This window comes from Miniopterus natalensis, chromosome 8 (genome assembly GCF_054644295.1).
Source record: "Miniopterus natalensis isolate mMinNat1 chromosome 8, mMinNat1.hap1, whole genome shotgun sequence".
Classification (NCBI taxonomy): domain Eukaryota; kingdom Metazoa; phylum Chordata; class Mammalia; order Chiroptera; family Miniopteridae; genus Miniopterus; species Miniopterus natalensis.
The window spans coordinates 40,597,040-40,623,205 of record NC_142088.1 but is presented as its reverse complement, the minus strand read 5'-3'; the positions used below and the strand labels follow the sequence as shown (position 1 = coordinate 40,623,205).

At 43.2% G+C, this 26,166-nt stretch overlaps 1 protein-coding gene across 1 annotated transcript in view; it reads left to right on the top strand.

The window, feature by feature from the left end:
* RAPGEF4 (Rap guanine nucleotide exchange factor 4) overlaps nt 1-26,166 on the top strand; it is a 212,942-nt gene that overhangs the window by 171,127 nt on the left and 15,649 nt on the right. The window contains exons 17-25 of the mRNA XM_016205212.2: nt 8,489-8,639; nt 10,277-10,365; nt 11,112-11,142; nt 11,357-11,435; nt 12,625-12,771; nt 14,501-14,598; nt 19,439-19,564; nt 19,986-20,164; nt 23,198-23,288. Coding sequence (XP_016060698.2) covers nt 8,489-8,639; nt 10,277-10,365; nt 11,112-11,142; nt 11,357-11,435; nt 12,625-12,771; nt 14,501-14,598; nt 19,439-19,564; nt 19,986-20,164; nt 23,198-23,288 — 991 coding nt within the window. The remainder of the gene's footprint in view (nt 1-8,488; nt 8,640-10,276; nt 10,366-11,111; nt 11,143-11,356; nt 11,436-12,624; nt 12,772-14,500; nt 14,599-19,438; nt 19,565-19,985; nt 20,165-23,197; nt 23,289-26,166) is intronic.

The following is a 26,166-nucleotide window of genomic DNA, read 5'->3' as shown; positions in this document are numbered from 1 at the left end:
CTATTACCTTACAGGTTTTACTATTGTTAACATGTTAGTATGTATCCTTCTAGTCTTTTTTTAAAACATATAGATTTATAATTATAAATATAAGAATGGGATCATAGTATAAATAATTGTGTATGTTTTGTCACTAAATAGCATTTTATGAGTATCTTTCTTTGCCATTAAATACTTTCCCACACAATTTTTCTAAATATAGATAGCTTTGTCATCCTTAAAAATAAAACATTCTCCCTGTAAAAAAATTCAATTTACAGAAAAAGAGAGCAAAATTCATCTGATATCTCACTACTGTTTTATGAAAACCCTTCCATAAATTTTATATAATTTCATATAAGTGAGATCATGTTATATGTAGGGTTTTTTTGTAATATGTTTTTTCCCTCTTAATGGTATGTTGTGGATATCTTTTCAAACCAATATATATAAATAAAACGACATCATTTTTTCCCAGATAATTCCACAAACATTTATTGAGCACTTGCAAAGTTTCATACAGTGCTGGGCAACAAAGTGACAAAGTTACATGAGAAAAACATGTTATCATTTTTAATGACTCAGAATATTATATGACAGGTATTCATAATTTATTTTCTTAGCCTCTTCTGATTGGATATTTAGATTATTTCCACATTTTTTTCTGTAACAAATATAATGGGATGAATCAATGTCCTTGCAGTTAAATCTTTGCCCACATTGATGATATAATTTTCTTACTTTAAATTTCTAAAAGTAGGCAAAGAATATGTAATATTTTAACACGTTTGGTGTTCATTACCAAATTGCTCTCTGATTGTCTTAATTTTTGTTTTTATGACTAAATTCTGCTGTATTTGTACAAGTACAGGCCGTCCTTCAATGCAGTAAATGATCACAACTAAGTTAATATTATTTTGAATTTTAATAACTGTATCCTTGATTCAGAGCATTTTTATATAATTTATTTATCATTCTAACACCCAGCCCCCACATGTGAGGCAAAAGAAGGACTGGTATGATATTTATTTCATTTTACACATAGGCACATGGAAGCGAAATAATTACCTAAGATTCCACATATACTGTTAGAAACTCCAGGTGGCGCCAATGAGATTCTAGTTGCAGTGGACACTGTAGCTGACTCCCTAACATCAATGTGATCTCAGCTGGTTTTTCTAGCTACTTATGGTAGCTGGCTTCCCTTGACCATAACTGGTTCTCAAATTGCAGGCCCAAGGTAGACTTGAACAATGAGATTCAAAGAGAGGCTTCCTGGGGCTTCTGGGTAAAAAGCTTTCTCAACATTTAAGAGAGAGAACAGGAAGCCTGTAGCCCCAATGCCAGTGACAGTCCTTCTACAACTGTTAGGGGTAGGAGCCCAATGACAAAGCTGAAGTGAGTAAAGACAGGAAAGAAAATGGAGTCTGGGATGACATTGTGAACACTTGGGCAAATCTTGCTAATAAATTCTCTGTTATGTCAACAAATGCAAGTCTCTGTTGTTTAAGACTGATTGTTCTTGCAGCTGAAAGAATCTTAAGTGACAAATAGCTCATTTAAATTTATAAAAATTTAAGTACAGCAATAATTTTGGTCAAATATTTTCTCTTACTATCCTAATTTATTTTGACTTAGTAGTCAACACAAATTCTATGATTTTGGCATGAAAAAATGGTTAGGTTCTTGAATTAAAAAGAAAAAAAATAGAAAACAGATTTGTCACTAAGTTTTAACTGAAACTTTTTTATATGTATGATACCCCTTATACAGAAATAAAGTAAACACACGAGCTCTCTTTTCTGAAAAGGAAAGGTCTCCATCATTTATATTTCTCTGTGAAATTGACCTGAAGGTGTTCTTTTTAGAAGCTGTCTTGGGTTCTCTAAAGAGAAACTAAACCATTTTTCAAAATTTGCTTGTCTTATTGATGAAATATTTACAAAACAACATCAGGTTCTTATTCTCTAGATGAAGCCAGGTTTTTAGGAATATTTTTTAGGTTTCTAAGGAGAATTTTCATCTTAAATTTTGTTGAAGCTTAATGTTACCATTATAGTTCCCACTCAGTTCTGGAAAGTATTTGGTCCATATGTCACTATCAGCAATTTACTTCTGCAGATATGCAAGTTGAGAGTTTATTTTCAATGAGGAAAGAAGACTTGGTTTGATGATATGAATGTGATGTGCTCTTTGGGGGGGAAAATGACTATATTATCAGATATTCTGCCAAGTATTTTATATACATTTTCTCAGCCTCATATCAACACTATGAGATGTATATAGACTCTTTTTATAATATGAAGTGAGACTGAGCAGCTAAGTAATTGGCCCCAACTTATATAACTGGTAGGTGTTAGAATAAGATTTGAACCTAGTGGGGGGAAAAAACATATTCTGAGCAAGAAATATCTAAAGAAAGCATCTAAAGAAAACGACAGCACAGAAATTGCTTCTGGGAGCTCAGAGTTAGTAGGAAAACACAGACACAGGAGCAGCTGTGGTGGTAGGAATAGCATCACAGAGTTAAACCCAGAAATGCCAGTTCTAATGAAAAATTCCAGAGCCAACCATTTAAAGGATTTTAAATGATTTCCAGAGGTGGATCTATAATCGTCGTGATGGCTAACTTTTACTGAGCACTTAATATGCCCCAGGTACTGTTCTACATGGTTTGCTGATATTGTCTCATCTCTTCCTTAACAGTAGTCCTCTGACATTTACAGATAAAGAGACTGAGGCTCTAAATAGTTCACGAACTGACCAAGAGTCCCACAGTTTATAAGTGGGGAAGCTGGGATATGAACTCAAGTGGTCTAATTTCAGAACTTTACATTCCCAAGGACATACTGCGTCAAGGAAGGAACGGGCTCCATGATCAGGGTGTTGGGATGCTTCACAGGGCAAGCAGGGTGGGCAGAAGGCCCACAGCACAGTGGGAAAAGCAAGGGCTCTGCAGTCAGAAGACCTGCGTCTTACAAGCTTTATTACTCAGCAGTTATCCTTAACCTCTCTGAACCCCGTCTGTGTAACAGGGGTAGTTATTCCTGTCCTCCCCACCTCCCCAGGTTGTTGTAAAGATCAAATGAGGCCATGTGCATGAAAGCACATTATAAACCATAAAGCCCCTTATAAATATAAATATATTGCCCCATATAAATAAATTATTATACCATCATGAGAGGTACGTGGCATAGTGTAAAAAATAAACCAAGGCTTTGTCTAGTCAGTGGGCATATGACCCCCAAAGTTTGTTTTCAGCTGCAAGCAGAGATCTTGTATGCAAAGCAGGGCTTTAAAAAACAACAACATTGAAGAGTATCAGTTTGAATGTTGATAAGTGTTTTATAAATAGCTGCATAATTAGCATATACTTACTGGAAAAAGTATACATAATATTGGATTCCCTGTTGTAGGCTGTAATGAGTCTGCTGCCTTGCATCCTAGGAGGCTTTCACTTACTTTCCCCGTGATAATTTTAATATGTGGAACCATTATTAGCTGAATTAAGAATAAGTAAATGAGCAGTGAAAAAAAAGTACAGAAACATCACAGGTGCCTGTGGTGAGTAAGATAATAACTAGGTAAAAATATATGAAATAATTATAGTGTTTGAACGGCAGAGCCGGCATGAGGAAAATGACTCAATGGAATCTTACGCCTGCCGTTGGCGAGGTAGAAAGACCGTGGCCTTCAGCTCTGCTGACTTTCAGCCCTAACACCTCACCAAGAGCAGATCCAGTCTGTCCTCAGCCACGTCTGCATGACGCTGAAGGAGGTGGTCCGATTCAATGAAGATTTAGTTGCTCCAAGTCTGTGGTCCTATAATAAATACTCGATAACTAAGCGATTCTGTGTAAAGGATGTACCACACATTTTGGTGTTTGTGTAGACTTAGTCAACCTGGTGACATTGAGCATGATCTTGTTTAGAATGTATCTACGATCTTGTTGACATCTCAACAAGATGGAACTTCAGATAATTTAGATAAAGGGGTTTAAAGAGCTGTGGCGAGTAAGATAAAAACAGTCTTATTTTTTAGAAAATTGCCTTATATATAGCACTCCAAACCGTGTGATTGAATTGTTTAAGGTAAGCAGTCAATCAACAAATACTTGAGGCTTTTTATGTTTTCATGTGCCCAGTCCTTGACTAGAAAATGTAGAGATACACAGTGAGTTTAACACATGGTTCCTGCTGTTAAAGATTCGAATTTAATGCTGCCAGATGGTGAGGAATCTTATTACCATAATAAGAGAAACCTCAAGTTAGGATTTGAATGGTCAGTAGATTTAAGAATGTTTGGTTAGTAGTGGTGAGCTGCTGCTTTCTAAATCAACAGATACTGGACAAGAGAAATGGTTAAAACTATAGCAGAGAGGGTCTAGTTCAGTTAAAATTTCTATGCTCCCTGACATCAGATTGTCAAGGCTGCAACAATAGGAGCTTGATTTCTTTTTCTTTTTCTTTTTTTAACATATCTTTATTGATTTCAGAGAGAGGACAAGAGAGGGAGAGAGAGAGGTAGAAACATCAATAATGAGGAGTCATTGATCGGCTGCCTCCTGCACAATCCCTCCTGGGATCGAGCCCGAAACCCGGCCTGTGCCCTGACGGGGAATTGAACCGAGATCTCCTAGATCCTAGGTCGATGCTCAGCCGCTGAGCCACGCCAGCCGGGCTAAACCCTTGATTTTTCGCACGCACTTTGTCGTCTTTGAGGATTTGGGGGGGTCAATTTCTACATCTCAGATGGATTTCCCTGTTATCTAACTTAATTCTGCTATATAATATATGTTAGCATAAAAATTATTAATGTCAGATAAAACACAACACAAAGAGGTAAACAGAGTACTAGGGAGGGAGATAAAAGAACTGAGTTCTAGTCCCAAGAATTCCATTGATAAGTTTGGAAAAATCACCTCATTCTACCTTCGTTTCCTTACCTCTAAAATGGTGGTTTTGAAGGAGGTACAATCCAGGGGCTTTTGCGGCTCACAAATTCTACAATTCTGTTAATCGTCTGCAGTGAACTGAGTGTCAGTGATGAGTTTGGTCCCTTCCACTATTACAGCCTTTTTAAAATTGTGTTTAAAATAACAATTCAGTGACTAATTCTAGATTCTCTTACAGACTTTACCCAGCTACTTTATGAGATGTCAGAACAGTGTTTTCTTTCTGTCCTTTTCCCTCTGAATTCAAGCAGTCATATTGCTCCTTACCTGAACCCAACTGCCATGATACCAGAAACCATGGTCTTATTCAATACGGGCATTTCCAGATAATTTGACAAAATCATTGGAATATTACATATTTTCTTTTCTTTACTAATATACTTTTAACATAGACATTAACCAATTACATCTTTCTGATAGTGTTCTTCAGATGTTAAAAATACCTTGTGTGTGATTATGTATTGATAATCCTTTCTAAATTGTTATTTCTCCTGAAAAAGCATTAGGTTTTTATTCCATATAGGACTTACTCAAGCGAATGAACCCTGCATTATTCCAGTTTTAGTCTGAGGTGTTCAAATTTATGAACATACGACATGTGAAATATGACTCTTTTTAAGTTGCATTTTGATGTCAAATTGAGACAAGGGACTTGGAGGGATGTTCTGTATTCTTTGGCTGCTATCTAAGGGGAACATAGTTTTTTTTCCTCTCCCCACCTTTTTTGTAGGAGTTTAATAAAATCTAAAAATCACATAAAACTCCTAAAAACCTGAGAAGATTGTTATGGGAATAAATAGAAGCCCTAGTAACTCGCCTGCAACCATTTCAGGTATAATCAATGACATGTAAGGTCTCCTCGGTGCCCCTTAAGAGTCTGACCCAGCCGACTGCTCAGGAATGGAACAGTGCGCTGCCTGGGGAGGGGAGCATCCTTGAGCACATGCCTGGATTCAGCTATAAAAGTAGTGTTACCCCACCTCTATTTTAGCAAATAAGCACCTATCTGTAAGGGGAAAGAGAAAGGTCTGTGAAACAAATCAGTGCTTCCTTTTGTTTTTCCAGAGGCAAAAATACTTAACTTTTATGAGAAAATAGAGAAAGCCTTCTTCCCCCGGATTTGATCGATTCTAGCTCCCAGGAGGCTGGGAGTTACTCATGACGACCAGCAGACACTCAGCTCTGGTTTAGGGACCGATCACGCTGAGTCAGCTCCACGAAACTTGGGTTTTTGCTTCTCGGATACAATTATTTAATTATTTCATTAGCCCAAGCACTCATGTCTTGTTACTATAGCCACTGTTTGGGGCTGTGGGAGTGGTGATAGTGGAAAGAGCCTTGTCTGGATTTGTAAACCCTGCCATTGACTCGTTGAACAATGCTGGGCAGATCTTGTCTCCCTGACACTTAGTTTCCTCATCTAAAAATATTTCCCATTCACGTTTGTAGAGAGCATGATATGATTATGTGAGCACATTGAGAGTATTTATTATAAACTGTCAAGCTCTTTATACATTTGAGGTGTTACCATGCTAATCCTTCCAATCAGGTCTTCTATCCCATTGTTGACAATAGTATGATTTCCAAAGCAAGAAAGAGAATAAGAAAAATCTCTGTCTTGACCTGCAGAGAGATGTTAATTTAGTTATTCTATCCCAGGGCCCCAGAGGTTAGCCACAGATGTGTGCTGATATCTCTGTGTCCAACACACAGGCATTTGTGTTGTTTTCTTGGAGTCCAAATCCAGATAACCTGGAGGGTTAAACTTATAGCCACTTGACATCAACTTGAAATTTCAAGCCATCTCAGCCCCATATAAGTAGGAAAGACTCTCTTTTTCCTCACTGACTCTTGGGTGAACCAGTACATATTTTTATAATCTGTCAGGAATTATTCATTTGGCAACCACCATGTACTTGACTATGCTGCTAGTTACCATAAAAAATAGACAATTCTTTGGGGGGTGGGAAACCCTAGCTATATGTGCAGACAAGCAAGAGACCAAAGGGTTAATCAGAAAAGAAATAATTTTCACATAAAATGATCTTTCTTCCCTTTTTTTTATTGTAAGTTCAGAGAGAATTGTAGCAATACAGGTTGAGCAATTTCTTTTTTATGAATCCTGTGCTCAATTTATGAAAGCCATTTTGCAACCCATTTACATGCAGTACACCTTTGCTTTAAGGTTCTGTCATTTACCTTGATCATGATTATTTATAGTCCCTTTAGAAAAGTCCCTTTACTGGTGTAGCTCTCAGGCCCAGCACAGCCACGGGCCAGTTTTCTGCAGTGCCTTTGAAGTGCTGGTGGAAAGCTAAGGCAGGGCCAGTCTTGCAGGCAGCCCTGAGGCTTGGAGTGCTGTGTAATGCGGGAGAAAAACAGTTGGAATTAGGAGTCCTGGAATCAAACCCAACTCTACCTCCTCGCTATGTGATCCCGGCCATTTGTGCTCCTTTGCTGTCAGCGTGCTCACTTGTAGAAAGGGAACGATACTTTCCTCACAAGACTATAAAGTACAGCTTAACTGTGGGACTCCATGTGCAAGTCATGGCGTAAGTTACAATGAGGAATTGTTCTGTGAATGACTTGTCTGTAATATGAACGACCATAAATGACTGAAAAAGGAACAGTATGTCTAGTCTAAAATCTTTCTTGATCACATACTAGATTCTCCTTACTGTCATCCATGTAAGAATGAACACCGAGAGCAAGGACCTTTCCCGATCACATAGAGTGGGCACTCACTCAACTGTTTGCTGTATTAATAAATAAATAGAATTTCTAGATAAAAGTCACTGTGCTAGGCATGGTATAGAATATAAGACAAATAGTATGTCATCTGAAGCCTCAGAGAGCTTATTAAGGTGGCTGGCCATATATGCACAAAGAGCCAATATGAGCTAGTTGTGGTTCTAGACAAGAGAAGAAGGAATGGCATGAAAACTGTGTCTCAGTCCCTCACCAGAAGATCAATACAGCAGGAACCTCTCCCCTTCCTCACCCCGTCTGAGCTTACCGCCCCCCAGCCTGGCTCCCCACCCCTGCCCCCATGTATTAGTCACGGTTCCGGCCCTACTAGACGGGCACTTGGAAGGGTTTAACTGCAGTGCATAAAATGAAAGGGAGTAAGGAGCCACGTGCAGAATTACGGGAACCAGCGAGAGATGGCAAGGCCCAGAGACAAGCGACAGTGGGAAGCATTACCAGCCCTAGAAATGAAGCCCAAGGTGGAGGGCAGGCAGGAGACATGATGTAGCCTGATGAAAGCCGGAGCTGGGCGCAAGAATCCTTGCCCACAAGCAAGTGCAGGTGGAGCCGAGCAAGTCTAATTTATTGGGCAAACCATCAGGTCAAGGTCAGCAGTTGTCAGTAAGGGTCTATATTCATTTGGTCCAGAACCTTTGTGTGGGTGATTTTCTTGAGGGCCTAAGGGAAGAAATGAATAGTTCAGAAGCCCGGCTGTCTGAGGCTGGGGCCTGTCACTCTCTGCCTTTAACAAGCACCACAGTCAAATGAGTGTGAAATGGCTAACGTCTTCCTTGACCCCTCGGAACTTACCACGCACAGCCTTCGCAAGGTACGGAGCAGGAGAAAGTGGATTATGCCCTCAACAACAAGAGGCGAGTTGTCCGCCTGGTTCTGCAGTGGGCCTCGGCCTATGGGGACCTCCTACAAGAAGATGGCGTGGCCATGGCTTTCCTGGAGGTACGCGGGCCCTCCTTCCCAGGGCAATACACACACTACCCCCAGGCAGGGCAGCTCCCGGAGAGACTATAATCGCCAATTCTAGCCTTGTTAACATGGTAGTTTATCAGAAAGGTGCTGTAATATAAGAAAAGTATAGAAAAACATCATCCGTTATCGCACCACTCTAATTCAATAACTGGTAGCACTTTAATATATTTTCAATAGTCTCTTTGTATATTTTCTGTAGTTGTAATCACACAGTATCCATCATTTTGCAAGTTGCTTTTCCCACTTAACTTCATGTAAGGATTTTTTCCATGTCAGTACAGTCTTTCTAACTTTGAACAGCTCTGCCACAAATATATTTATTTGTTCTCATATTGTTGCATATTTACATCATTTCCATTTTCACCTTCCTAGAATAATAGCATAGTGATTGTTTTCATGCATGTAGGTCTGTCCTTGGTTACATTCCTAGACACGCAATTACTAGGTCAAATGGAAGATTTTCGAGTGGAGGGAAGCGGGTCATTTTATTAAGGAATTAATGGGACCAAGAGGTGGTTCTGAAGAGAAATGATTTATTTTGTAAACACTACTTTTCAGCTGAACTTCCCTTTTCTTTCCCAGGGCCCCAGCCCCACATTACAGCCCTGACCCTGGCACTTAATCCTTGATGACTCACACTGTCCTCCAAAGTTTAGATAAGGACTCCTGTGTAAGCAAAACACAATGCGGCTTCAGTTTCAAACTTTATCAGTCTGTATGTGAGAGAACGAATTATCCAAAAGAAACATACCTCTTCTTTTTAATCATATCGTTTGTCAGAGACTGGTGAGGTGGGAGGAAGGGAGGAAGGACGAGAGTCCTTTAAAGTTGGGAAATGAAGTATTTTAAAAATGTAAAGGAATAATAGTAGCTTGGAATCATGACTTGGCTCATGGCTTCCTCCCATGGAGTAAAGGCCCAAGCGGTGGTTAAACTGGCCCCGCCACCACTCTCATCTTCCGCTCTGGGGGCTCCTGAGCAAAGCAGAGCACAGCTGCTGCTGCTGCTGCTCTGGGGCCAGGACAGGTCCCAGAACTTCAGCAAAGAGACCCGAGTTGGTGGCACAGATTCAGTGTAAATTTAGCACAGACATTTTTACCACAGACAATTAACTACAACTAGTGGTAAACGTTAAACAAACAACAAATACTAAAATAATATCAAAATCAATGTTACATTTCCCTGAAAAAATATTGAGGTAGACGAAGTGCTCTTAAAAGGTAGGGTATGAAATTACCAGTTCCAAAACATCACATTACATTGCCTTTTCATATAAACATATGTACAGTTCATTAGCAATAAAAAATTTTTTTTCTTAAAATATACTCAGCATAGAATTTGCCATTTTCACCATTTTTTCAGTGTACAATTCAGTAGCATTAATTACATGCACAATGTTATACAACCATCACCCCTATTTCCAAAATATTTTTTCACTTGCAATTTTGACTTCCAGCGTATTTTTACTTTTTGTTTTCAGTCAGTGAAACCATGGTCTGGAGATACTAGAGAAGCAGGTGACAGAGGGAAAAGTCTTTATTGCTCTTTACAGAATTGTGTACCTTTTTCCGCTCTTGTTAAAAACCTGTGACCTTTGCCAATTACAGGAGTTTTATGTGTCTGTGTCAGATGATGCCCGGATGATCGCCGCCCTCAAGGAGCAACTGCCCGAGTTGGAGAGGATTGTCAAGCAAATGTAAGGAAGGGCTTGGCTTTGGGGTGTGCTTCCATCACAGAAGTGCCTGCTTGCAATCAAAGCATCTTCCACAAAGTCTTTTTTCTCCCCCAAAGGTGAAAGCTGGTTTTCCAACAGCCACGCAATATTCTGATTTTGAGCAGACTGGGCCTTGGGTGTAGGTACTGTGATAAAGCCAGAGGAACAAAGGGACTGAGATTCTGCTTAGCTGCCTCTTAGGCTGGGCAGCTGCTATGAGAAAGCCTGGAAAGGAAAAGATCCTTCTTTGGGGCATCTAACTCAATAAACTTGGGTCCCTTTGGTTCAATGCAGTGAATGCAGTCATAAAATGGTCAGTGGCATTGAAAGAAAGTTTGGGGGGAATTAACGTGGAAAATTCACTTTCTGCTGCCAAAGCTATTGATGACAAATATCTGTGTCCTCTTGGTAAAAACATAGAAAGTTTTCACATGCTGTTCCTGAGCCATAGATTAAATAGTGGAGAGAGTGTACGCTGCTAGATAGATTTTGAGAGCTAGAAACCCAGGCTTTTAACATTAGTTCATTAGAGATCTGCCTGTGGCAAGAGCTGATCTCTGCCGTGTGCTCCATGCTTTGGTCTCTTAGTATTAAGATGAGGAGACTCAGAGTGCTTCCTGAAGGGATGCTGTGATTTCATTTTCTAACATAAAGTTGTATACAAATGAAGTAATTTCAAATAATAGCACTAAGGGTATTAAATAATGTGTTCTCTCTGTTTCTCGTAGTTCAGAAGATGCAAAGAATCCACAAAAGAAGGTAAGTGGCGATGGATTAGGATTCTCTCACTGCCTGTGCCCTGAAAATGACAGTTCTCTAGAAATGTTATATTGCGACATATAGAAGTGATGTTTTCATCAGTACAAAATATGTTTTCTTCATTTCTTGACTCTACTCTGGTGTGTTTGCTTTGAGTTGCAAATGTGTATCAGTCACTGTCCCTTTAAAGCAGTTACTGTTATTGTTTTCACAGCACAAAGTTCTTTTGCAACATTTCAACACAGGTGATGAGAGAGCCCAGAAGCGTCAGCCTATCCGTGGCTCTGATGAAGGTGAGATTTTTCTCCCAACTCAGGATTGTTTAGATTATTTGAGTAAAATCTTCCCCTGGGAAGCATCACTTTGGACCCACAGAATAGCTTTTCCTGGGGTTCCCCTTTGCACTCCAAATGGTTTGCTTGGAGGTGCCCTTTAGCATTCCAATTATTTACGCTCTTGAACTCTGTGCCCGGAGCTGAGGTGCTCATCCACACTTCCCTGACTCTGCCTCTTTCCCACTACCTCCGATCCTTGAAGGAAAGAAAGATCATCTCAGGGACCAATTGTCAGGGTTGCCCACCTCTGGGAAGAGCTGGCAGAAAAGTAGCCGGCACTTTGTAGACTCCTAGCGGAAGTGGGGGGCCAGGCTCATGTGCAGAGCAGGACTCCAGCCGAGGGCGAGGGCTCTGGCTCCGAGCACAGCCTCATTAGCAGCCATCAGGGAGGTGCAGGAAATGGCCGTTATTATTTGGTTGTTTAAGATTTCTCCCAAAGAAACAAAACCAAAATGAAGCTCATAAAATGATTTAAAAAATTTATTTTAAGCCGCCAATGAACCTTATCATTTAAGAATGCCTCTTAACCCAAGGATTATAGTAGCTAGAATTACTTCCAGAATCTGTGTATTCAGAGGTGAGCATGTGGGTGCCACATATGTATCCACTGACCTAAATGCCATCCAAGCTCTGTGGCCTGGCCCCAAAGTACACAAACCCGGGAACAAGAGAGCAGGAATGTCAGCATATGTTGACTGCCCCGGGCAGAGGCAGTCCTGTTTGCAGAGGTGGTAACGTTGGCTCCCCACGCCACACCAGGCAGCAGTAATCTAGTCATCAGCCTATGACGCAGCGCTCCCTGTATTGTGGGAAAAAAGACTCACAGGCAAGGGCAGACCCAGAAAAATGACCAAACCATTCTTCTCATTTTTCCCCATGATCTTTTTGTGGGGTTTCCACAAATAATCTGTTGGTTTTTTTTTAAATTGGGGACGACAGTCATGTGTGCACCTGTTCTTAGACCAATGCTAAGGGTAAAGAGTTAGAAGGGGGCAGGAAAAGGTATAGATGAGCCCAAATAAATTATAATAGTAAGAATGGCAAAATGATGCAAACTTGGGAGGGTGTCTAAGTATTTTGCATAGCTTACAGTTTTCTTAAGAACTCCCCAGATTAATTGAGTGCATTGCTACTGCCTCCTCCATAGTTCTGTTCAAGGTCTATTGCATGGACCACACCTACACAACCATTCGGGTGCCGGTGGCCGCCTCAGTGAAGGAAGTCATCAGTGCAGTTGCGGACAAGCTGGGCTCTGGGGAAGGCCTGATCATAGTCAAGATGAGCTCTGGAGGAGGTAACAGTCTTACTTAGTCCTTTGAGCTTCTGCAAAATGGGGTATCCCACCCAACCAGAAACCCCACCCGGAGTTAGTGTGGCCCTTCCACATTCACCCAAAGGGACAAGTAGGTGCTATGTGTCCTGCCATGAACAACAGAAATCACATGGTTAGAAGTGAGCTGGGTAAGTGCCCACTCTACAGCAGGAAGAGGGGAAGTCTGTCTAAGGCAGCTGGAGCCGAGGACTCCACTGGTGTGGATGTCAGCCTGAAAGTCTTTCCATACAAACCCTAAAAAAAAGAAAAGCTAAAGCCTTGGAACTCTGAAAGGCATGGACACTAAGAGAGCATCTAGCAGGACAAGCTAAAATCTGAAGTTGGAAGTGGTTATAGGTTATTTTTTCACAGCTGACGACGGCCCCCTCCTTACGCAGTAGAGAGACAGAACGCAGGTCATCAAGCGACATGAGGAGTGTTTTCCCCATGGGATTTCTTGATTACTCTGTGCTTTCCTGAAATCTCATTTATTCATTCATCTTGTATTTGCTGGCCACTTAGTGTGGCTGCCACAGGAGAGGAGGATTGGACACAGCCCATGCCCCCAAGTTGCTCCCAAGCCAGTAAGGAGGTAAATAGTAAAGAAACTGTTACCATCCATGCCAGCAAGAGTGCAGGGCCGGTCAGCACGTGGGGCCGTGAGAGCCAGGAGGAAGGAGCAGTAATGTTCGTTTATCCAGTAATGATTTGACAGCCATTGGGGGAAACCTTTCAGCATCAGGTGACTCATCTCTGCCGTGTTTAAAAACAAATGATGCCACCGATGTAGGACTTTGAAATGCATGCTGGACTCTCCCAAGATTTTCCCTTCCCCTTTGTCCCAGTCCCATCAGGCCCAGGACGTCTGCCCTCGCCGACCCTCTGGTGCATTTTTCCCATAATTGTCCCGGGTCCCTGCCCCACTCCCTCAGGTCTTCACCCACATGGCAGTGTCTCACTGACAACCCCTTCCTTCCCTCGATTCCCTTTCTAGAATTGTAACTTTTCCCCCTTACATACACTGTCTAGCCTCCTCCCCCCGATGTATTATATGTCGCTCGTCACTCCTCGCTTTCTAATACGTGTCTTGGTCGCCGCCTCCCTCGCTACAATGCCAGCTCTTTCTGGACTGGGTTTTTTCCCTGTATTGTTCTCTTCTGCATCATCATTGCCTAGAGTAGTGTCCAGCATGTAGTAAAGTCTAAATAAATATTTGTTGAATGAATTAATTTTTAAAATATAGAAGGCTTAATATAGGTAATGTGGTTGCCCTCCAATTTTCAGAAATAAGTGAAACATAATAATAAATTTTGCACCTAAAGTCAAATTGGCTCTCCGAACCCCCTGCCCGAGTTTTCTAAAAGTGATCTTTCCTTCTCCAAAGAGCCGGGCGCGATTGCCACCTGGAAAGATAACTTGTTATATAAATAGCAAGCGCGGTCTTGTGTGCAATTACAGTCGCAGCACCGGGCCGGGGGAGCGGGCCCTCGGGCGTTTGCAGGCCTGTCTGTGGGCCTTCCTGATGGCATCCGAGTGTCCTGCCTGTGCAGGCCCCTTTTTTTCCTCAGCGGGCCCCTCAGCGCTATGTTTTATGCAGTTGCTCTGCGTGTTCCGGTAATTCACCGAGCTGGCAATTTGTTGGTGTGATTAGGGCAGTGCAGCAAATCGCAGATGCACTTAATAGGCAATCTCATGCTTTTTATGTTCACAGAAAAGGTGGTGCTCAAACCTAATGATGTTTCCGTGTTTACGACGCTCACCATTAACGGACGCCTGTTCGCTTGCCCGCGAGAGCAGTTCGATTCACTGGTAGGTGCGGCGGCCCCCTCGGAGCAGCGTCTGCAATCAGGAAAACTTGTCTGGGCCTTCACTCGGCAGTCATGTCGAACCCAGTTCTAAAAAATCTCAAGTGCTTCTTGTTTTTTCCCCCCTTTTCTGCAGTCTGTTGGGTAAGCCTCAGGTGTCCATTTGAGAAGCTCTGAGCTTTAGGTTTTCCTTTGTGGAAAAAGCCAATCATACCACGATTGGGGCGTAATTCAGCTTTCAGAACTCTTTGTAGTAATTCACTCACTGAAATGTACTCCATTTAAATATTAATATTAAAAACATGAATAGTTAAGCCAGAATAAAAATAATTTTAAGACAAGCTATTCTGATTCATCATGCTCCGTAGGGGCACGTAGAAATACACTTTGGCAAAGCCCCTCTCCAGTCTCCAAAAAATGCTGTTCCCTGAGAGCGTTCTGTCCTGTGTGGGAAATACCAGGGGCCAAGGGGCTTCCCTAAGTCTCCCAAAACACTCGTTCCCAGCCACACAGAGCTCTCTGTGGCTACAGGACTAACTGGCCCATGCTATTAATTGAATAGCCTACTCTTTTTTATGCAGGTGGCAGGGTTCATTTCTGTTTATCCTATAAAAACGAGGCACGGAGGGGAGTAGCTATACCTTAGAAAGCCTGTGGGGACCATTCAAAGGACAGAAGACTAGTTTTCTACATCTTTGAACACACAGGGCTAGCGGCGAACTGCACTGCATTCGGGGGGGAGCATTGAACTATGTAAGTGCCGCATGAATACCTTGAAGTTCAATCCAGTTAGACACTGTAGGTGAATCAAGATTTCCCTCCTTGGACTTTTAGAGCTTGTTTTCCCCTCATCATAATTCTGATTTTCTGGGCTGGGGAGATCCATGTTGCGCACTCTAGCACAACTCAGCAGATTTTTGCAGTATCTGGAATTCGCCTGGAGAGAAACTTAGCCTTGCAGCCTCAGTTCTCTCACCGCTCCCTCCATCACGGCCACAAGCAGCCTTGCCTTTTCTCAGCCACAGTACTATAAGATCTGAGTCTCCTCGCCATCCTTTCCGTATATTTTTTAGTCATTTACATTCATTGCTTTCTAAAAAATATTTCCCCTTGAGAGGCGGGGGGAGGGGGGGGATGTTGTCAATGAGTCACGCTGCCCTCTCCTGGAAATGAGGGCCGCCAGAAGCCCCCTAGTGCGCGATGGGGGTGCTGCGGGATGTGTTGGCCACGTGCTCTCAGGCCTCTCCTGCCAGCTGGTCCCGGGCCACAGTGTGCACTGCCGAGGTATATAAAGGGAGCGCGTGGACCGTCTCCAGTTCCCCGTGGGATAGATACTAACTTTTAAGCCTCTGTTTATTTGCCCCGCAGCCTTACAAGTTCTTAGTCCGTGCTAGTCTTCCATTTTAAGGCCTGAGCAATTGAAAGGAATTTACTTTGCAACAAGTACCCGGGCTGGGAACTTGTTTAACTTTTCCCCTCTTGGTGTCCTGCTGTTCACGGGGCTGCAAGGGATGTCGTCATACTAAGGAGTGGTCAGACCTTACCGGCCTCACAAAACCGCAGACATGCAGTTCCTTCCCCGGCTTTCTGAAGGTTTCTTTAAAGGCAGTCTTTCTAAGAAGAGTCACGCACAGGGTGACTTTGCAGCCCAGAAGGTTGGCCAAAGCCTGGGAGCCATCAGCACATACTTACAAAATGTCTGTTCGGCATGCGCTCAGTGCTGTCCCAGTTTCTGTGTGACACTAGGCTGGCATCCCTCATGACAGTCACGGTCAAGTTAAGGAGGTGAGGCCAACACAAATAGCCTGGGACAGAACAAATCGTGGCGCTAAATTCTGTTGTCTAGAATTAGTATAGTGCCAGCGATTTATCCCAGGTGGCTCAGGGCGTGGGTCCGGAGCTTTAAATGCTGTTGACGTTGTGTTGAAGCATAACTATTAGCACAGAGTCAATTATAATGAAATCCCAACGTACTGTGATTTGGTTCTACTTTTATCCGTTCACAGGTTCCTTCTACTTTTATTTAGTGCCTATTGTATCATTCCAGGTATTGTTGATGGCTCCGGCTCTGGGATGGCTTCGTGGCTCAGGGAACTCACAGTGCAGTAAGGACACCGAAGTGGAGTGAGAACTCAGAGCGAGGCACAGAATTGGGAGCACAAGGAGAGAGGGACGCTGGGGTGGCAGCTTAGTTTCACCGTCTCTTTGTCACTGACAATCGGCACATCCCTTTTATTTCTCAGTTTCCTCATTTGGAAAGTGGGAGGGTAACAGTGCTATCCTCTCAATCACCACCATCCAGACCTAACAAAGAAATCAGCTCTCAAAAAAGAACAGAGCGAGAGCCTGGGAGTGCCATGCCTCTGGGTAGGCAGTTTTCAGGTCTCTGTGTGCAGACCCTACACAAGCTCTGCTGTGCCTCACTTGTAGGAAATTTCCACAGGGATCTATGTGAAAACGGCCCAAGGAGATGCCTCTCTGGGGCCAGGGTCAGCAAGCCCATTCCCACTTCAGACAGAGGAGCACCCCTGACTGCTCACATTGCTGCTTCTGAGGTTCATGGAGCAAAGGGGTCAGCCTGCCCTTTGCCAAAAAGGGAGGAGGCTCAGTGAGCCCTCCCCACTGAAAAAAGGTAAAGATGCAGCAAGGCTTTCTGTTTTTCTTTCAAAGGGATGCAGGGATGATAGACCAGTATCTAGAAGTAAAAGAAATTTTGTATAGTTCTTTATATTGGCACCTTCTTTGCAGTTGTTGGGTAATTTGTCCCCTCTATGAAAAGCCTTAAGGCCTCAAGGAAAAGAGCCAGGGAACTGGGGAGACTGAGCATAGAGCAGACCCATGGAGTAGACAGAGGGACAGAGGGGCTGTGGTCACAGAGGCAACTGTTAGAGGGAAGAGGGGCGTGCTCAGACCAAGCATTTAAAAGCTTCCTCAGCTTTTCTACCTAAGACCTACCCTGCTGGAAACCACCCTTCGTATTTACTTGCCTAAACTACTTGCCCATCAGCTTCAGGTTGGCTCCCTAAGTTTCAGAGCGTGGACATCATTGTTTTCCTTCCCTGCTCTCTGTCCCCCTCAGAGTAAATCAGGAACAACAGTACTTAGCTTCTACATCCAGGTGTTGCACTGATCACGCATTCCTGCAGCTTTGCAATGCTCCACACCTCTAGGAAGGGGCTAATGGGGGGGGGGGGGACCTACCCTGTGCCAGGTGCTGTGTTTACCCTACACTTAAATTATTCCCCTCCAGTCCTCTAACAGGCCTAGGTACTAGGTACTGTGATCTCAACTTACCAGAGCTGGCAACAGACATTCAGGAGATTAGAGAATCAATCCAGGTCTGTAGAGAGTGGGGCTTAGATTTAGACTCTGTTACTGTCTAAAGCTGGCACTAACCTGGTCTATTACAAAACCCCAGCTCCTCATCCTGTACTCAAAGGCTTTCTGAAGCCGGCCATTTGGTTCCCCCGAGCTCCGTGTTCCTGCCAGGCAAGGCTAATGACAGCTTCCCCACCTTCATGCCTCTCTTGCATCTTTCAGCCTACAACAGGTTGCTCAGGGAAATCCTCTCTGCTCTAACCCACCTGAAGTTTGTCTGCTTCATCTTTCAAAGCCCAGCTTCTTTCTCTGAGAACCTCTTCGGGCCACACTTCTTTCCAAATGCCCACTAGCTCTGCAAAAGCTCACTCACAGTCTCCCACGTGGCTATCTGTGTATCCGGGCGTCAGGTGTGTATTGATGCCTCTGTCCGTCCCTGTATACGTGCACCTGAATGCCAGCAGCTGACTCTTCGCTGATGTGCAGTGAGGCACTTGCCGGTCAGGGCTCACTCCTCTCTTAGACGGCCACCTTTCAAATGCAGGGACTGCCTACATCCTGAACGTATACTTTCTTTAGTGCCCAGAACGCAGTGGGCATTTATAGAATATAACGGTTACGGGTGATGATAACAATGATGAGGGTGCAACTTGTACAATATTAGTACTTCCAATCTAAATATTGAATATCCAAATATGGTATGCATGATATGAGGGCAATTCTTGTTTGGCTTGTGTGACTTTTATAACTTTGTACCTATATTATAGATCAATAGGTATTAATATTTTATACATGTTTCTAATGTATGTGAATCATTCATCTTACTAAGGAAAGCACTGTAGAGCATTTCTCATAAAATAAAATGAAATAAGTTGGGATGGAAAGTTCTGGCTGAGGGTCTTCCAGAGAGTAGAGGAGTTTGGTTTTCTGATGCCTTGTCCAGAACATCGTGACCATGTGAAAATCATTCTAAGCACAACCTTCCCCAGGGAGTGGACGAATCACAGCACGCAGAGCCCGTCACCTGTAACCCCAGGCAGTGTGTTATAAGAGATGGAGCTGTGGCAACTCCACCACAATCACCAGCCCCAGCAGAGTAGGTAGTAATTAGCCCTGTGGCTAAACTGCCATGCCTGCTTGGACCAGCTTCCCTGGGAAATCGGAAGGAAAAGGCCGCCAAGAACTTCTTACATCTTTACCAGAGAAAAGGAATTGTGTCCAGGGAGCTCCCAGGCCCAAGCAGAAGAGAGCCTCCCCAGGTCACTCTGCTCTGAATCTCACTTGTCACGGTCCATGTTTTTCAACCAGTGGAACTGATTATAGTGACGATGATGACTATAAAGAGGGCACCAGAGCGAGTGAGCCCTGAGAATAAGGTATCTTTCCCCTCTGGGTAAAATAAAAGTTGCAAGATATCCCTGAAAGCGTTTCTAGGATCCTTTCCCCTCGGTGACTCCTTACAGCAGGCAGCAGTAAGTACTCGCCTGTTTTGAGATTCTGATATATTCTTGCATGATTATTCATAGACTCCCTTGCCAGAACAGGAAGGCCCAACTGTCGGAACAGTGGGAACTTTTGAACTGATGAGCTCGAAAGATTTAGCATACCAGATGACAATTTATGATTGGGAACTCTTCAACTGCGTGCATGAGGTAAGCTGCTTGATTGAGAGCATTAGTAGATACACAGCAATTCTGGAGGGAGCTGCTGGCATCGCTCAGCTGCAAATGTGAGTGTGTGCTGCAATATGGAAACCACATGATCATTGTTTAAATATTGAGTTTATTAATAAAGTCTGTCATAAAGTCTTTGAGTGTTAAAGAAAAATCTTTATGATTTACTGTAAGCTATGTCTCCCTGAGTATATTAAGTCAACAGCACCTAGTTTATCGTTAATTTGTTTAACAAGCCTCACTGAAAGACCTTAGGACCTAGAGGACAGGTCAAATCCTGGTCAGTGATGACATTCACATTTGCTGACCAGTGTCGATTTGTCTTGACAAAGAGAAAAGAGGCCTTGCTAGTGTTTTGGTTGAAAGCAAAGAAGTGAAACTGTTTCCCTTTCTCTTCTAGCTGGAGCTAATCTACCACACATTTGGAAGGCATAATTTTAAAAAGACCACAGCAAACTTGGATTTGTTCCTGAGAAGATTTAATGAAATTCAGTTTTGGGTCATCACTGAGATTTGCCTTTGTTCCCAGCCCAGCAAGCGTGTTCAGCTCTTAAAAAAATTTATTAAGATAGCAGCTCAGTAAGTATCATTAGCTTGGGAAGAGAATAGTGTTTGAGTTGCATTTTCACTCTGTTCTCTCAGACGACACCTTAAAAAGGAAAGCAAGATGTAGGGTCTCCTTGTGCACCAGGACCAACCACAGGGGCTTAAGAATAGCCACACTCTTGTAAAAGATGAATTTCATCTAGTTTTTGTAACATTTGACATCATTATATAAATTAACATCTTATAGCATTGATGTTGGAGCCGAAATTGTGGCCTCTTTTTGCCCTGAACTCCTCGGACTTTGTGCCTCCTTTGGGGTAAAGAGCCCTTCAGCAAAGTTCTGTTGTGGAAAGTTCTGTTTCAGGAGGCTCTTGAAGTCGATGCCCAACATGCCACATTCTCACCAGTAGAGGGCAGTGCGCACACGCATGTACAGCAGCACTCCCAACGCAGCCAGAATAAAACTGGTAAAATGCCTGCCGGCCAGCTAACCTGGTACATGAATATCATCTCCATACACATCGGAAAAAGTACGCATCTTATAAATATTCTATTTAACAGCACTTCATGGGAACACAATTTGTATACTGCAGGGGCTAGTTAAATTTCTTCCTGACGCGAATTTAATCTTCTGCTATTTAGATATGCCTGACAACCTCCTGTTTACCTCCGTGTTTTTGGTATCACCACAATGCTAAAAATAAAATGCTAAATGTGGCCTGTGGCTGGGAGACGTCTTTCCTTTCTTAATGCAGGGAGCTCGGGCGCAGGAAAGTGGGGAGCACAAGTGATCCCAGCCAGGCAATTTTCTTGAGCCAAACAGTTTAGATCCCATACAGAGGCTGATTTCCAGAGCTAAACAAAGAAGTAAATGCTGCTTGACATTGTATACATATCTGCTTGCCAAATGCTTTGAATTTTTTTGCCAAAAATGTGAAGGTTCCACAGGATATCCAAATCCCTGGGATTCAAATGCTAGTGTCTCTTAATTTGGAAAAGCTGCTTTTTCAAAGAAAGATTTGGTAAAAGGTTGCTTACGAATTTCTGGTTCAGAGCGTAGCCACTTTCCCTCAGAGACTGAATAGCCTTGTTGCAAGGGACAAATGCCTTTACATATTTGGAAGGAGATGATTATGGAAACTGTGACAATATGTGCCTTCCTATTACAAGGAGCACATTCCCTCTTCACCTTAGCCTGGCAGCACTAAGAGCCACAAGGGGACGAGAGAGGCAGTCTGCACACAAATGCGGGAGACCAGGAACCATGTGGGCCCAACCCGCTTTATTTTACAGCAGTGACCCGGGAGAGCCTCTCAAGAGCGCAGGAATTTTAAAAAATATTTTTGCCTTTCTTATCTCTCCTCCTTCTGATTATGTAAATGAGTAGGTGGAAATGGCCTTCATTTTTAATTAGTTTATATTATTATTATTATTTTTTTTTAAATATATCTTTATTGATTTCAGAGAGAGCAAAGGAGAGGGGGAGAGAGAGAGATAGAAACATCAATGATGAGAGAGAGTCATTGATCCACTGCAGCCCGCAACCCGGGCATGTGCCCTGACCGGGAATCGAACCCTGATCGCCTGGATCTTAGGTCGATTCTTAACCACTGAGCCACGCCCTGCCGGGCAAATTAGTTTATATTATTTAACCATTATTACTCCATGCTGTCCTGCAGAGGCCCGGTTAACACAGGCCCCTGCAGAAGGTTGCAGATACTGATAAACCAAGAGCTACAAGGCTGAGATCTAAGCCCAGTGGCTGGTATTTTTAAAGAACGTCAGCATTTTCTGTTTAAGCTCTTTGACTTGTCCAGAACTTTGTGAAGTGGGGGGGGGTCTAAATATTATCATCCCCTTTTACAGGTGAAGAGACTGAGGCATAGAGAAATGTGACCCACTTAGGGTGATAAAGTCAGCTGGTAATAAGCAGTGGCCAGAAAGGCAAGCCTGCTGTCCTGCCTGCTTTATTTGAAGATCCCATGGACAGGACAAAGGCAAACATGTGTACTGATCACACTCACTGCCTTCAGCCCCGTCCTGAGAGCCACTGTCGCCACACAGCAAAGGCCTGGCCCTCTTTTTCACTGGTGGGATCAGATACACTAGAGCGTCTCCAAAATGTTTTCCCATTTCCACACAGACCATTTAAGAATCACTCGTTGCTACCTCTGCAAGAACGGGGGCAAAAAAATTAGCCTTTTATGATAATGTTAATATAAACAGGATTTAATTATGATATAGTCAACTTAGATGACCATATTGACTTGGGGTAAGGGATTTGCACTTACTGCAAAATGAATTCTTATTTCCCTTTTCTAATAGCTGTTATGAAGTTGAGGAGTCTCTTTTTTAAAAACTAATTCAAGTACCTGGACTAAATATTGCCGTTCTAATAAGAATCTTTGGTCTTGCCCCACAATATTTTTATTCCCAAATATATATTTATAAAAGCTAATAGTGGCCTAAGTACAGATTCAAAATGATCAACTTCACTAACATCAGTAATACACAGAGAAAATAAGGTTATTTTAATTTTTTGTCAATTGCTTAAGTTTTTTTTCCTCAGCTTTAAAACTCCTTGAGTCCATAGGGATCATGACAGATACATTGATCTTTTTCAGTAGATTAGAAGCATTTGCATGGCAGGTAGACATCATGGTGGCTGAAGCAGTGTGACTTTTGTTCCCTCTCAAGTCTGGATGTCCTCAAGGACATTTACTTTCTCTTCTCCCGTCCCATGAGCTGTTTCCCTCAAGTCCCACAAGGCTTTTAGCGAGCTTTGGGGCCATAATAACAATCCCTAGGGTAGGTGTCTTTAAATTCCTCCTCAAAACCTGGACTTAGATGGCTCAAACCACCACCTTTCTAAAATCACACTGAGAAACCAAACAGCAGAGCATGGTCACCCAGGTGGAACTCACACGGCGCGTGAAATCCACCGTTGCCGGTTCTCATAAAGGAGTCCTGACAAATATTAATGATGACCAGAAAATAGAGAATTCTGTTTTTTTAATCTCGTTCAAAAGTAGCATTTAACTCAAACATGTGCCTCTTGTGTTTCAGCTGTAAGGAGTACAAAAATCTGAATTCCTTTTTTGCCATCGTCATGGGGCTAAGTAACGTTGCCGTGAGCCGCTTGGCACTGACGTGGGAGGTAAGCTTCAGCTGAGATCCAGCTGTGACTTTTGCCTTGAGAATAAAAACACAGGCTCACCAGTGAGCTTTTTGTATAGAAATATCACTCACACTCGTGTGACAATGGAAAAGGTGGGACACTTTGAGGGAGGTGACCTGTCTCCTTCTTCTAGTTGCCTCAGCGTGTGAATTGAAAAAGGTATTGTCCTCTGTGTATGGAGGGGGTCTCGGCACCTCGGTCTCTGTAATGTAAATACTAATAAGTCTGGTTCCCAGGTGTAACGTGAATCCACAGCATTGCCTGGATGACTTCAAAGGTTTTGCTGATGGATTCCATTGTTCTCTGCAACCTCTGCTTATTGCTTTTGCAATAAACCTTATCAATAATTAAGAGGACAGGCCCTGGCCGGTGTGGCCCAGTGGTTAGAGTGTCAGCCCACGCACTGAAAGGTTGTGGGTTCAATTCCTGGTGAAGGGCATGAACCTCGGTTGCAGGTTCGATCCCCAGCCCTGATCAGGGTGCGTGAGGGAGGCAACCAATCAATCTGTCTCTCTCACATCGATGTTTCTCTTTCTTTCTCCCCTCCTCCCTCCACCCCTCCCTTCCACTCTCTCCAAAAAAAGCAATGGAAAAAATATCCTCTGGTAAGGATTGGAAAAAAAAAAAGAGAGAACATAAGATCCCTTTCTTTTTCCCCCTAAGTAGTCATTTTGCTTCTGGGAGAATTAGCCAGAAGGCCAACTGTTTGGCCCAGCTGAGAACTAAGTATCTCTTAACCGCCTGGCAGGCCTCTCTGTGTAAGGAGGAACAGCAGCGGCTAGTAGTCAGTTCAGGGCAAAAGTTGTGCAGGTGTGTCATGAATTTCTGAAGCACATATGATTAGTGGTTTGTTGCTAGTCGGTCATCAGTACTAGAGAACATCTTCATTTTTCATTAGCTAAGTACTCAAAATGTGCCTGACCCCTTATATGTGGTATATAGTCAAAGAAATGCTACCCTTTAATAGAGCATATACACAAAAATAGACTCTTACTAAAAAAAGAAGCCTGTGTAAGTGGGACACAGAAAGAGGGCAAGAAGGAGATATCAGAGACTTAATTCGCAGTGGCGCTTCAAGGCAGCTGATTGCATCTCTAAATATTTTCCGTGAAACATTTCCTTCCCCATGTCCCTCTTGAAACAATTTTCTTCCAGGGAAACATTGTTTAGAGGGCAGGTCCTCACAAGTCCTTCTGTCTTGGTTTTCTCTTAAAATTCCAGGCAGATGCAGCACATAGCAGCTCATCCCCTGAATATAGGCATGAGGGCATTGGTGAGGCCACGTGCCACGCAGCTATGTCACCTTCCACGTAGGGAAAGGACAGAGTTAGTGCTGCCAGTGACACTGAGCAATGAAGCCACAGTGCACTCACCTGTCCTGAGCCTACAGCTCTTGGACTCTCAGGAGACCTAGGGTTTCCCCTCAGGTAATCTGCTTTCCCCAGCCTCTTTCCAACTTCTGATTTCCCCCCCCAAGAGTCCAAATGAGTTGGTTGGGATAATCCAAGGGGTCTGGGGCCCCAGCAGTGCTGACGGTGTAGGCACTGCCTGACAGCAGGCAGACATTAAGGTTGTAGCATGTGGGGAACACTGTCGGAGCCCCCTTTCCTGGTCTGAAGAGGAAAATGGAGGCTGCTTGGGGGGGGTGCAGTCAGCAAAGGCAGAGAGCTGTCTGGCCCGTCCTTCAGCCTCACGGGCAGAGGAAAGCAGCCTCATTCTGTGAGCTTCTGTTTGCATCCTTGCACGTTGCTGAGAAGAGAAGACGAACCTATCATCATTTATAAGCCTTTATTTTTTTAAGATGAATATAATTATATCATTCAGCAGAAAGGTCTTTGATTTGGGTTTATCTACCTGTCCTTGCCAAGTAGCCCCCAAGGGCTTCCCATACAACTCCAGTGAGAACCCTGATGCCTGCGTGAGCATGTGGGGACCGGTGCCTGACCTCCAGGAACTACAGAACCATATGAAACTGTCCATGAGCAAAAGAGAAAATCAAGTTAAACCACTTGGCATAGGAAATGGATCAAAATAGAAGGGAAAGAGCCGTCTGAAATCACGCAAATGGAAATGATAATCTAGAGCAGGCTCTTGGCCCCAGCAGTGCCGACGTCTAGGGCAGGATGATTCTGTGAGTGGGCGGCCCTGTGCATTGTAGGATACTTAGCAGCCTCCCGGGACTCTGCCTACTATATACCAGGAGGGGTGTACAAAACTGCCCCCAGTTGAGAACCACTGCTCTGGAAGCATGAGATGTGGAGAGATAATAGGGTTAAGACCCATTACATTTTTTTATTACCGTCTGCCCTCCTGCCTTTGACCCAAAAGGCAGCTAAGTCAAGAAAGAGAACTCGTGTGACAGATCTAACAAAAAATGTAATTCATTTCTAACTTTTAAAATGGTCTGTGTTCATGGAAAGTCACCTCCTCACATGAGGATGTGGGTGCTCATGTGGGATGAGATCCTTGCGTCTCTGATGCCCATCCAGTTTCCATCCCTTGGGGCATCCCCTCTAAGCAAGGATATCAAGTTTCCCTGAAGCCTAACTTGAAAATAGGTGCTAAGAAAATGAATTTGGCTTCTTAGAAACAAAATAATATATTTTACAGTGTTTAAGTGGGAATATTTAAACCGATTCAGATATGAGGGGAACAGAACAGAGGAGCTCTTCTGTGGGTGGCAGTTTTTCTGACCGGTGAACTGGTTATTGACATCACTGTGCAAAGCAGAGCTGAGCGGGGACCCTCTGTGCCCAGGACTCGGTCAGGGTTTCCATAGGCTCAGGATGGGAAATGTGTCACGCTGCTCTCTCTTGGTGTGGCCCAGTCAGAAGAGAAAAGTTCAGTTTTACTAGAA